Genomic DNA, 14,214 nt, shown 5'->3' with positions numbered 1-14,214 from the left:
CTGTCATCCTTCCGAGGTCGGCGAAATGAGTACCAGTATACTGGGCCGGTGTATACCCCGGTTAAAATAGGTGTACCATATCCCTGTGTTGTAAGAGGCGACCAGGGTTGCGTCAGGAAGGGCATCCGGCGTAAAACATGTGCCAAATCACTATGCGGATTATACGGGTGATCCGCTGTGGCGACCCCTCACGGGAGCAGCCGAAAGAAGAAGAAGAAGAAGAAGAAGATATATATATATATATATATATATATATATATATATATATATATATATATATATACATTTCTCTCTGTCTCTGTTCCTCTCCCCCTCTCTCCCTCCCTCGTCACAACCCTTCTGCAGTGTGTGGCAGTGTTTGGTGAGGTGTCACCCTTCCCACCTCCCCCTTTCTCGCTCTTCCCTCCCCCTTCCAACTCCCCCTTCTTCGTTCTCTCTGCCTCTCCTGCCCCCTTTCTCCCTTTAGTTTTATTATTATTATTATTATTATTATTATTCACCCACCCCCCCCCAAGTTGTCAAGCCAGTCTGGTCAGAAAGCAAAAATTTTGAGTCTGATTTCACCAATAGCTCTTTTTATTTGTACTTCAAATTTTTGTGAATGTCTGTTAATTGCAACTTTTTCCATCCTTTTATAATTCTGTTCTGCTATTTCGAAATCCCCAGATAATGACAAAAGACGAGAGCAAGTGGATAATTTTAACAACTCCTGTCAAAAGTCAACTCGTGCAAAAGAAACGGTAAGAATCTGAAGAACATATATGCATCGTATGGTTTGATCATTATAAAAGTTGGTGTTTCAGTATGTTCATCCTCGTATTTCTGGAGTAGGAGGTGTCTTCTAACACTACACATTCAAAATTTTCGTTTTTCTGTTGATAAACTAACCAGGGCTTTTATCAATTCATTTATTTATTTTTCCATATTGAGGCTCAAGTATGACCTGAATGATGATTGAGGGCAGCAGGTTCATAGACTGACAAAGATCAATGGGGAATGGCGAGGCAGACGTCAAGACACGAGCAAAGATGGGTTGCATAAAGGAAAGGAGAAAGGGTGTCAGTTAGTAAAAGAGCAGAGATTCAAGGTTTTGCAGAAAGAATGAAGTGATTTATTGACAACATTCTTGAAACACCGGTGAGAGTAGCATAATACAACAGGCAGAGTAGGTCGGATGTTCCACAGGTGAGAAATGAAGGTGAGAACTGGGTAGAGTAACTGAGTGTTTGTTCTTGAATAATTCACATGGGCCGGGGGAGATGATAGGCTGGGAGAAGTGAGTGAATAATAGGTTGACTGTGAACAAATGTGCCCATGTTTGGCAATAAATTAATTATGTGACTCTCTGCGGAAATGTGTAACAGAGGGCAAAAGTGGACTTGGAAGGGGTTTCAGCTGGGTACAAGCATTTGTTAAAACCAGATCCACTGTTTTTACAGCCCAAGTTTCATGACACAATCCCAGCCACGGTGGAAAAGTGAACTATTAAATGCCCCAAAGAAAATAGCCCTTTAAAGAAAAATGGTGTGCAACATTTGTGCTTTGCTGGCAAAAAAAGGCAAGAGGATAATTGGAAGAGACCAATTGGGAAAACTCGAACAAGTTGCAAACATCAGGGAAGCCGAAACGTATGGGACACAAGCCAACAGCAATAAACCCAAATACATGTTTAACGATGTTTGAAGTCCAGACATTTATAATTGGGTGGCAGGGGAGCTCATGGTATTCTCTCAATGCGATATTTTGCTTTGGAAGAGCTAAATTGCACTCATGTGCAGGCCAAAAGAACCTGAAAAATAATTGCACTTTCTGTTACAATGCAGGTTAAACATTTGCCACACCAGCAGAAATAATTACATGGAAAAGTCATCAGCAGCTGCAGAATAAGGGAGTGTCATCAATTGAGCTGCGAGTTCGTTATTTTTAGCTCACCTGTAATGTTCAGGTGAGGTATTAGCATCTCACTGTGTCAGTGAGTGAGTGAGTCAGTGTGTAAACACTTGGATCTTCTTCTCTGAAACGACACACACACAATTTAAATTAAACTTAACCACAACCTTCATCACCTGTGATATACGAAAGTTTGTTGACGGCATTAAAAAGGATAGGACTACATGTCCTGAAGCTCACCTGGATCGGAGCAACAGTCACACAAAAATCCCCTGCAGAGACCCTCTTAGACCCTGATTTTTTTTTTTTTAAATGCCGTGAACAAACTTTGGTATGTTATGAGTGATGAAGGTTGTGGTCAATTTCATTGAAATGGTGTGTGTAGTTTTGAAGAAGACAGCAAATACCTATTTTGGGTGGTCACAAACTCCCACTAGACCACCTGATGGAGTGTAGATTTTGATGCAGTCGATACACTTTGGCATGTCATGGGTGATGAAGGTTGTGGTCGTTTCATCAAAATCATGTGTGTAGTTTCAAAGAAGAGACCAAATACCTACTTTTGGGGGTCAAATCCCCCCCCCCCGGCCCTTCATAGACCCTCTTAATGAGTAGTGCAGATTTTGATGCGGTCAATACACTTTGGTCCATCACGGGTGATAAAGGTTGTGGTCAAGTCTCATTGAAATTGTCTGTGTAGTTTCGGAGAAGAGAGCAAATACCTATTTTGGGGATTCAACCCCCCCCCCCAACCATACACCCCCTTAATGAGCACATATTTTGATGTGGTCAATACACAATACACCTTCATTAGGCATCAGATATGAAGCCTGTGGCCAAGTTTCATCAAAATCGTGTTTGGTTCAAGCGATAATGACTGAAATGTTTACATACTGACTGACCGACTCACCTACGGACACTGCTCAATCCCATAAGCTCACCTGAATAAAGTCCAGGTGAGTTAAAATCAGGGTCTAGAGGAGTTGACACGGGTTGGGGGGGGGGTTGACCCTCCCCCCCAAAAAAAATTAGGTATTTGCTTTCTCCTCAGAAACTACACACACAATTCCGATTGAACTTGACCACAGCATTCATCATTTTTCACGAAACTTTTTAGAACCTCTAAGAACCAAGGCCTCCTCACGTCTTACAAATTCCATCAAAAAATTGCATATTAATAGGTCGATTTAAAGGTAAAAGGTCGTTGCGATTCCGGGATCGCTACTTTTGACTTTTCAAAAAGTATTCATCCGATTTTGATGTAACTTGGTCGGAATTATCTCCGCATTGTGCTTTCACAAGTTTGTTCAAACCATTGGTTAATTTGCATATTTTTGGGGTCATCTCCACCTAACAGTGAGTCCTTGGTTCTCCCAGCTGTGCCCAGGGGTATTGCCCCTATTTTAAAAATCTATTTTCATCCTGAGCTGTTGATTCAATACATGCTATATTACTTGTGGTGCTTTCTGTACACTGGGTACTGCATTTTGTCCTTTTGTACTCTCGCTATTTTGTGTTGTGGTTTCTTGCTTTTTTCATTACTTTTGCCATTGAAGGTGGACAGAGATTGTTTTCACCCCTGTCTGTTTGTGACTTGGCAAAAGTATTTCGCCATGTCGGTCTGTCGTATCTGTTGATCTGTCACATAATTTTTGTCCACAGTTTTGAAGCTTTCGTTCTGAAAAAAATTTTGTGTACATAGGTGAATGGCCAAGGACAGCAATGCACATTTTTGGTCAGAATCCGGGTGCAGATCCCGATCCTGGTTTTTTTTTTTGGTAATGATTACGAATTCAAATTAAATTAAAAAAAAAAAAGAATTAAGTTAAAACGATGAATTAAAATTGAGGAATTTCACACAAATTTCTTATTGTTTTCTTTATTTTTTAAAATTTAATTGATTGCTCCTGTAATTATTTGATTTTTTTAGGCAAATGATTCAATAATTATTTAACCACTTAATTACTTAATTAATTATATAATTATTTCCCCCACCCCATGACAGAAAATTGGATTGGAGATACAAAATTCAGATACCCTTCTTCACAGAACAGAAAATTTGCTTGGTGTTGGCTTAATGGTTAGGGTGGTGGGCTTTGGATCCAAGGGTCCTGAGTGCAAATCCCACCTTGCTGTTGAATTAATACCAGGTGAGGTTAACTCAACCTGTCATCCTTCCGAGGTCAGCAAAATGAGTGCCATGCTGGTATACTGTGTCAGAGTGGCGACCCATCCAGGATTGTGTCCAATAGCCAAGGAGATTGCTTAAGCAGCACCAACGCTCTGCGCAGAGTATGGTCCAAATCTCCTCCTCCTTTACAAAAATGAGGATGAAATCATCAATTTGCTTGAGGACCTTTCAGATCCAGATTTGATCCTTCAACATTGGGAGATGGGGCACAAATTCATACCTTTGACAACTTCTCAGAAACGGGTGATTGCCATAATAATCATATTGTTCCGGACTCAGGGGTTCAGGGATTACCACAAGGAGAAGCACTCGGATTCCTCCCGAACGTCTGGCCCCGTAGGCCGACATACCGCAGATAAGTCCACAGCATGTCGGGTTGTGAAGCAACTATGCTTGCCGATTGACTCCACAAAGCATGGAAAGGTTCTCGCTCTTTCCAAACGCATTGCTTTTCCAATGGATTGGCGGGGTCAATTGGGGTCACGTACACACTGTATGTACTTTGTTGATTAATCTTTACATACGGCTGAGCGAAAACCGTAAAGTACGTACGGGTGCATCCCGTAGCCAATTAATGGGGGTACAACTTCCCGTCTAAAGTTTGCTTGTACACTGTTTTGGACCAAAGAATGAAAGGACAACCAAGACATTTAAAAGAACAACCAACAAATAATTATTCTCACACACACACACACACACACACACACACACACACACACACACACACACACACACACACACACACACACACACACACACACACACACTCACACACATATTATTGAGGATCGGCGCCGGAGGGATTGTCGCCCCACTCCGGTCACCAGTTGTTCAGGATTCAGCGGTGGCGGGGCTCGCACCTGACTCTCGACAGCCAAATGTTGAATATTCAGCGTCACTCAACCACTGCCGTCTCCGGGATTATAACGCCGGCTGGTTCGGCACAGGCCTCGGGTCAGGCGCCTCGAATCGCGATACCAACGTACCCCTGGACCTTACCAGTTGGGGAAATCGACCCCTGTTACAGACTGGTTTTGTCAGAGACTGAGCAAATTCTGCCAGTCTGTAACCATTTTGGTTTTATATCCAAATCGAGCGGATCGTTCCTCGGCGCGGCACGAATTAATTCAAAGCGGTAACTTCATACGAATCAGTCAGATTTATTGGGGACACATCGGGGAACACAACACAAGCAAAGCATTCACGACAATGTTATAATTAATCGATAACCCATTCTTAATTTGGGAGCTATGGGTTTCGAAGGGGACTCTAACGAGATAAACCTTAGACAACATGCAGATAAGACACGGACAGCATGCAGACAAGACACAGAATACTTGGTGATGCTTCATGGACGAGAGGAAAAGTGTCAAAGGCCCGAATGTGGCTCGTGACAAGCCGATGTCCACGGATTCGAGCACCCAAGCTCAAACACGCCGCGTGGCAAAATGGTGGCGTCGTCCATTTGTCGCAGCCCTCACGCACGCAGCCTCGGCGCGTTCAGCCCCCGTAAGGTCGACGGTACCAGAGCGGAAGGTCCACGTGTGCTCCAGCTGGCCCTTGACAAGTTCCAACATACAAATCCAGGTCTGGCCTGTTCACCAGATCAGGCCAAATCGAGGTGTTGGGCTCCGGCAGGCGGATCGACAAACGTGTCGAGGACCTCCTCATAAAAGTCGATCGCCGACTTGACGTGCAGGCAGCCTCTCCCACTGCCAAAATGGCAGACTCGACGTGCAGGCAGTTTCTCTTACTGCCAAATGGCAGACTCGACGCACTCAGGTTCACCACCGCCTTCCCGGCGCTCGCTCGCTTCTCGGCCCACTGCAGTTTTTCCCTTCAGTTTCACTTCCTTCTCTAGGCCACTCCCCCTATCAGAGTGCTGGGCGATGTCTCCTTCGGAGAGGGGAACGAAGAAGAAGAACCTCTCGGTCCACCACCACTGTACCAACAATAAAACATGCATCCTACACCTCCCGACACACATGTAACGTCCATTTACCGAACAACCTGGCTAAACATGCATTTAATGGGGTATCTGAGCTAATCCTATATTTAATAACACACTAAAGGCCATTTCCGCAACACTACCCCCACCTTTCTCCCGAGGCTCTCCCGAGCCTCCATCTGGGGCAGCCCACGGCAATGGCCCTGTCTAACGTACAGCACAGATCTACCATTTACTCTAACCCACAACATGGGAAGCACTTAACTCCAAAAACCAAAATGTCAGTAATATTGGCATGTCCCTATCCTAGTGTGTCGGGTCACCAATCTAACAAACAAATTCACACTCTATGCACACTACTTAACATTCTAATTATGGATTTGAACGGGAGGGCATTCAATTTTACTTTTAACATCAATATTTGCATCGGAGCAGAACATTCAAAGGTTCAAAGTTCTTTAACGTGTCCACTCCTTCATGCTCCCTCCTGGCTGTATTGTCCATTCACCCCTGAGGGTTTCCTCACTTCGTGGCCTTATTGGCCTCTCACCTGGTGAGTTCAGTCGGCCCAGTGGCCTAATCTCACAGAGAGTTCTTCCGCCCACTGAGCCCACAAAATGGCATGAATCTTCAGCCGCAATGGCCCACAAAAGCATTTTGGCCTCAATGGCCCACAAAAATGCTTCGGTCCATATGGCCTACTCACAAGCAGCAGCAGGCAACAAGCCCTGGATTGGACAGCAGGTGACACAGCAATGGTGGCACGGTGATATGGATGGTAAGCAAATGCAGTTTGGAGGTGTTCTTGAGGATGCAAATGGGTGTGATGACCTCAGACCAGGTAAGATGGAGTGTACCCTTAACCTTCCTTGCCTGACTTGCTTTGGCAGGACTTGTTTTTGTATGGTCTTCCTCGTATGTCCCCCTCCCCCCCCCTTTTTCTCTCTTTACTGACAAGATGGTGTGTTTCTTTCTCAAACGTTATCTTTGTGGGTGTGTGCTCATGACATATGGGTGGCCTCTCTGGCACTTGGAGAGGGTGACCTTGCCTGGCCCTTGCCAACAAATTTTCCCATCAACATTACTCGTACCAGGTGTCACGCATGAATGGTGTGGAGGAGAGTCCATCAAACCTAACCATTTACTTTTAGCTCTAAACAATGCAACAAACCCTGCTATGGCTAGAATGATCTTAATGACCCATTTTTCCCGACCTGGCACACCGTTCCATTCCATTAAACCTGAGCAAGGCCCTTATTTGTCTTTTTTCCATTTGGTGGTGCCAGGCATAACTCGCTGGCTGGGGAGTGTGACTGTGACTACTACTAGGCCTCTTTGCCTGCTTCATATCGGGGGTGGAGGACACCCAGCGACCCCGGGGCTCACCTGAGCATGCTTCTGGTGCTCCTAACCAAGGGGTGGCTCTCTAGCCCCCATACTGTGCTCTCCAAGCACCCATACTGTGCTATCCTGGCACTAAACCTCCCGTGCTCTCCTGGCACTGAACCCTACGGTGCTCTCCTGGCACCTCTGACAGCCTTCACCTGCCAGGAACCCCCAAAGCCCTGGTGCCCTATTTCCCAACTCACCAACTTCCAATACCATGTCACACTCCCAGCCAGTACCCCTGCACCGACCCCTCGCAGTCCGCCTGCACAATGGAACAGCAGCCAGAATCCATGTCAAATCCTCTAAGTCCCCCTAACCTACACTAACTTGGTAAGGAGACTCCTACCGACAGGGTACGTTGTTCGCACTCGCTCTCCTCATTTGCACAATCACGCCATTCACACCAAACACTTTAGTCATTCATTCCACAGTGCCGCAAACCCAGTCCACAACACCATCCAACACCTTTCACTTTTATGTTGTTCGTCTTTCGGCTGCTCCCGTTAGGGGTCGCCACAGCGGATCAACCGTTATGATCTGCATACTGATTTGGCACAGGTTTTACGCCGGATGCTCTTCCTGACGCAACCCTGGTTGCCTCTTACGACACAGGGATATGGATTGGGTTTCGCCATGATTCCGGGCTGCCCTCCACCCTCTCATAGCGTGGCTCAGTGCAGAGGTCCCATCCTCAAGCGATCCTCCAACCCAAGCCTCCGAGTAGCCGGATTATAGGCGCATGCCACTACGCCTGGTATCAACACCTTTCACTTTTATGTGAAAACAAAAACACACCAGCCCTCAGATCCCACTTGGTCATCCAATTTAACTGATACACTTTTTTTTATCAAACCCCAATCAATTTGTCACTACGTCCGTCGTCGGTTAGCCTCCTCCATACTGCCCTAATCGTTTATTTCCAACAATTTAAACGAAACATCAGAATCTCTTCACCAGCCCCATGGAACCTCTGCATGGTTCTAACAAGGCATTTCAGTCTTTTCTCAAACAAGCTACTCTTCGCCATCCACTTGTTTCAGGTGTGTTTAGCACAAAATGTGTTTTAATGAAACACAAAATGTGTTTCTTTCGTCAACAACCCCGTATGCTCCCTCAATGTGATGTCTCCACCACTCTTTTTTTCAATAATCACCCAAATCAACTCGTGCCACTCTTATCCCTTCTGTCATCTCTCAATTTGCAATCACTCTCGATATAACTCTCAATCAAGATTTTCACATCCCCATATGGCCTGCTTCTTTGGCTCATTGGAAGGGGAGTGAGGGAACGAATCCCTCATTTCCCATTATATGACTCCGCCGCCTTTCCGCCACGGCTCAAAGGGGTAACGTCTCAATTGGGGTTGTGGTCCACCCCCTCCTTTTCTCCAGGGTTCGCGGAAGTCAGGTAAACCCCAATCGGGGGGGGGCGGCCTCTCCCTCTTCTCCAGGGTTCACGGAAATCAGGTAAACCCCAATCGGAGAAGCGGCCTCCCCCTCTTCTTCATAACTCCCTGAAGATGGAGAAACCCCACTCAGCTAGCCAAACCCCTCGTTACTCAGAGAGGTTTGAAGAGAGGTACTTTACGTACTGTTCGCATGTGAGAAGCACCGTGCTTTATTGCGTATGGGTAAAGTGTTGTACTTTATTACGAATGCAAGTGCTGTACTTTGTGCCATAAATGGTGAGCAATGGGTGGTTGGTGGTAAATCAAAAAAGATGAGTCAATTTGGAGTGGTGAGGAAGACAGATGCACAAAAGGAATAGAATAAACCTGCGAAGTTGAAAGAAAGACTGACAGGATGAAAGAGTGGTTGTTAAATTGAGGTTTGGTAAAGGGGATTATTGGTGGATTGAGAAAGGCAGAGGTGGGGATTGTTGGAACAGACAGATGGTGGAGTGAAAGTAGCAGATAAGGGGGAGGAAGACGTCACACGGGATACACAAACTAACCTCAACGCATGTCCCATCCAAATGCTTAGCCAAGGGACAAAGTTCTACCTACACATATACTAATGAAATAACTCATCATCAAGTCTCCTACATGGACATGTATGTATGCTCTCCCCCGAGGTACATTTCCAAACAAATAAAAACTGAAACACAACATCAAAATTTATTACGCTAGTCTTTCCAACAAAACTACAGCATACCAAATACAACATAAACAAGTGGTGCCAAGCACAACAAATCCCACCTATTTAAGGCATAAAGTTATTTTGGGGATCAAATTTAAATTTGATACATCCTTAACCTGAATGTTGATTATAAGGAATAGAATAAGGAATATTTTAGTCTTAGTTTGAAGTCAATTAAACCATTTTTGACGAAGTTATGACCGTAAAATGATTTTGACCTTTCAAGGCCACGTAAGGTCAAAGGTCATGGTGTCAAATGAAAGCCAATAAAGGACTTGATTTATGTCTTCCATGGTAAACACGCATATTCCTAACCTTTTTTGATTTGTAATGGATAATATGTAATTTTGACCGATGACCATGACCCCCAAAACTTCGGACCCTACCGATCTTCACAAATATGCAATTTTCACTCTAGGAATGGGTAGGATTATAAGTGACAAATAGAATAAGGTTCACTATAAGCTTAGTTTGAAGTAAATCAGATCATTTTTGATGAAGTTATGAGCGAAAAACGATTTTGATATTTTCGTGACCTTGACCTTTGATCCAAATGGACCCAAAAGTTAATGGGGTCGTTCAAGGTTCATTGCCCACCTGTGGATTAAATTTGATAGTGTTTGTTAAAGCTGTTTTGCCGTAAAGATGCAGACAGACAGACAAACAAACAAACAGACAAACAAACCGGACGATTACAATATCCCGCTCCCTCCCTCTGGGGGGTGGGATAATTAACAACAATACCTTTTGTTACTTGGCGAAAGTATTTGGCCAAGTTACAAAATATATGGTGAAAAATACAGGGTGTTTCAAAAAGATTGATTTAACTTTGACTTCCTGCCTTTTTTTTGTTTTTCGACCTATACTGTTTTCCTTTTCAGGGTTTGGTCGTGTTATCGTGGTATTTGTTCCGTAGGATTTCAAGCTCTGTAGCTCAACTATGCCATTGACAGTGAAGCAGAAGCCAAAAGTGGTAGCTGTGTGGTATGAGACAATCATATGTAGACACATGCCAGAAAATGTTGTGGTTGTTGATGGCACTGTTCAAGTGGAAAATCAGCTTCATCAATGAACCAGATCAGGTTGATTCAGTTTGGGTACCACTCAATCCTGTCACAAAGCCAATTGCACATATCAAGTCTCCTCCTCATGTGATCTTGACCTCATGTCATCCTAATTGAGATTATGTATGAGAAAAGCTTCAGTTCCTTAGTGAGGATACGCCACACTGATGTTGGTTTGATGCCTAGCTCCTGGAAGCGCCGGCGGTGGGACTTCTTGGGACTGTCCACTGCAGAATTCCGCATGGCGTCGATGTTGGCTTGGCTCTTGGTTACTGATGCTGGCCTGCCACTGTTGCCTTTGCTCTGGTTGTGCAGTGCACCATTGTGCTCGAAATGTTCCACAATACATTGAATGGCACAATTTGTGGGTCCATCACATGTTCTTAGGTCGTATTCCCAGCAGAATCCTCTGGCAGGTGTCTGCATATGATTTTCTCTCATACCACAGACCCACTACTTTTGTCTTCTGCTTCACTGTCAATGGCATAGTTGAGCTATGGAGCTAGAAATCCCAGGGAACAAATACCATGATAACACCACCAAACTCTGAAAAGGAAAATGGTAAAGGTCAAAAAACAAAGAAATGGCAGGAAGTCAAAGTTATATCAATCTTTTTGAAGCATCCTGTACTTTTGTCAAGTGTCGCTCGCTCTCAGTGATTTCTACTTTGTTTGTCTGTGAGCAGGATATCTCAAAAAGTTATTGACGGATTCGGACGAAACTTGATGGAAAGGTTTGTTTTGTGACATGGACGGATTGATTCGATTTTGCTGAAGATCGGGATCCAGATACGAGAAATTTTTTTTTTTAAGTGATTCTTCATCACCGAGAGATATGGCCAAAAACAATATATAGCATTGTATCTCATAAATGTCTGGACGGATTCGGATGAAATTTAGTGAACAGCTTCAATGTCTGCCAATGATGTATTTATTTGATTTTGATCAAGATCTGCATCCCAATCCGAGAAGTATTTTAAGTAGTTCCTTACCATTGAGTGATCGGGCCAAAACGATATACGTATAGCACAATATTTCAAAAAGTTGTGAACAGATCACAAAACTTGGTGGATGAATTGGGGAGGTGACAAGAACAAGCCAATTCGATTTCGGTTAAGGTCCGGCTACAGATCTGGCCTATCGGTTGGATACAAATCGTAAACTGTTCAGCTTGGCAGAGCCATGCGCTCTACTGAGTGTTGTTCCAGTTATCTCTTGCTTTTATGTCGTACATAAAATTTTTGTTTCGTATTTTTGAGATGACTGTTGTGATTTTGTAGTTTACAAGTTATGAGGTCTTGTATGTGCTGCATTTATGAAGAGTTCATATTTCAGGAGATAGTGATGTCTTTTTCAAATGGACTTTAAAATATGTTCGTGGAACAAAAGTTAAGCACGCCGAAAAATAGTGCTGCTTGCAAAATACCGGCTGTCCCCTAAGTTAATACAAACCCAAAAGTCACTATGCACTAGAATATGCTCACGAAATTGTGAGGGATTATTAAGAAAGAAATTTTACCTTTGCAGTAAATGTTGAAAATGGCATTCACATGCATGCAGACGAGCATCCACACCTCCTTGCATTTTGCAGTTCATGCATAGCTGTCACTTTGTATGGATGGAGGTTCAGACGTTTCTTCAGTGCTGTATTTATACTGCTGAGAGACACCTGCCTTACTGTGACAATTTACAAACTGATTTTCGGGCTTCTTAATATGCAAGACGAAATATTGTTAACGTTCTCGTGTGATGACACTAATGGCCTGCCAAGGCCATAAGACATCCACAACTGAACCAGTGCACTGTAACTTTTGGGTCACCCTGTGTCATATTGAAACAAATTCATATTCTCTTTAAAATGTGTATATATATATATATATATATATATATATATATATATATATATATATATATATATATATATATATTAAAGAATCCAACATGCACAGGCTCCACGTTCCAGTCATCACGAGGCCAAGCCAATTTTGCATGCACAACATATACAACATGGTGGTGGTATCAACTTGAAAACACACTTTCACATCATCAAGGTTGGGTGAATGTGACAATATTGTTGCATACTTCCATTGGTTGACTGATACTCTGGCCTGTGTAAGAGTTGGTGAAGCCCAAAGATGGCACATTATTCAGATGAACAATGATGGATGTCCCACATTGGAATTGGACTTCAACTTGGCCTCATTGGACTGTTTGTAGCATGTTGGTCCACAAACATCAACAAACCAATGATGTTAAAGACAGGCTCCAATCTTGCCAGGGTGACCTCTAACAGGATTGTAACTATCTAATAAACTGCTTTGACAGAAGAAATGTTCTGTATAAAGCGTAGTACTTGATGATGATGATGATGATTATTATTATTATTATGTGTTTGTTCCTACCATTTTGGATGTCTCCAGGAAACATTTATTTTGCTTGTAGTCTTTCTTTTTAAATGTATAAATACAGAAATTTGGGCAACATTTGCATTTGTTCGGAAACTGCAGAGCCTGGAAAAGACAAACTCTTTGGAGCAGACGAATGGTGACAACTTTGTGCCTCCTAAGCTTCCAGAAGGTAAGATTGTGGAAGTGGATGGATGTTTGGGTTTTTGTCCCTTTAACACCAACAACAGTCCCTCATGGTACTGTATTCCTTGTCAGGTTATGCCAGGTCAGATCTGTGACTTGCTCCAGGTACCATGTAAACCTGTACTAACCTGTTTCATGGTCAGGTTGTTGGCAACTAAATCGTCACCCCACCAGCGTTCCTGGTGAGGAGGCAGTATGGATATGGACACCCAACAGGATGAAAAACAACCTGTCAAAGGGTGGAGGAGCTCCTTGTGAGCAAACGGCCATCTATATCTGGTGCCCAACTGTCTCTGTAGAAGTCCTCTTGCAGTTGGGTACATCTTTCTCGGAGGTTGGTGGCAGGATTTGCATTTGGGCCACCCTAAAACACTTCAATCTGCACAACACATAAAAAAATGCAAAGAAACTGAAAACCCACTCCGTGGGAGGTACCACCTTTGAAGCTACCTTTATCAGGGCTGTATTACTGTAACTGTGTCCAATAAGATGACTCCCATGATAATCGAGGTAACACCGGTGAACGAGCGTATTTTCGACTGAGGATTCGTCATTCCTTGTGTGTCATTTCCCTGGTCTTTGTAAATGCTCCGATTGAGGTGATTGATCTCAATGGGAAGGAGGCATTCTATTCCACGCTCGAGTCTGTAGTTGATCAGTGCACCAAGCGAGATACTCTTCTCTTGGGGGATTTCATTGCATTGACTGGCACTGATAGGGGTGGTTATGAGACACGTGTTGGTCCCCAATGGTCTGGAACTGTGAACCAGAATAGCACTAAGTTCCTTGACTTTGCAAGAAGTCGTGGACTTAGTGTGGCTGGTTCATGGTTTCATTGCTCACAGGCTCATCGCTGGACTTGGTATTCCAACGCTGCTGGTGTGGTAAAGGAGATAACTGTGTGCTCGTTAATGGGCGCTGGAGGAAAATTCAAAACTGCAGGGTCTACCGGAGTGTTCCGTTCCTCATTACTGACCATAGGCTTGTTGACGCAATTCTGAAGT

At 43.8% G+C, this 14,214-nt stretch overlaps 1 protein-coding gene across 1 annotated transcript in view; it reads left to right on the top strand.

The window, feature by feature from the left end:
- The first annotated feature begins 601 nt into the window (after positions 1–601).
- The window catches only part of LOC147029445 (uncharacterized), a 127,741-nt gene continuing 114,128 nt past the window's right edge, over positions 602–14,214 (top strand). Inside the window, 3 exon segments of the mRNA XM_085872124.1 lie at positions 602–614; positions 667–740; positions 13,127–13,196. Of these exon segments, the coding sequence (XP_085728250.1) occupies positions 602–614; positions 667–740; positions 13,127–13,196 (157 nt within the window).

Source organism: Eptatretus burgeri, chromosome 3, assembly GCF_056783735.1.
Source record: "Eptatretus burgeri isolate ZD-2024b chromosome 3, Ebu_testis_v1, whole genome shotgun sequence".
Taxonomy (NCBI): Eukaryota; Metazoa; Chordata; class Myxini; order Myxiniformes; family Myxinidae; genus Eptatretus; species Eptatretus burgeri.
Note: the sequence above shows the minus strand (reverse complement) of the source record. Positions and strands in the feature narration are given on the sequence as shown.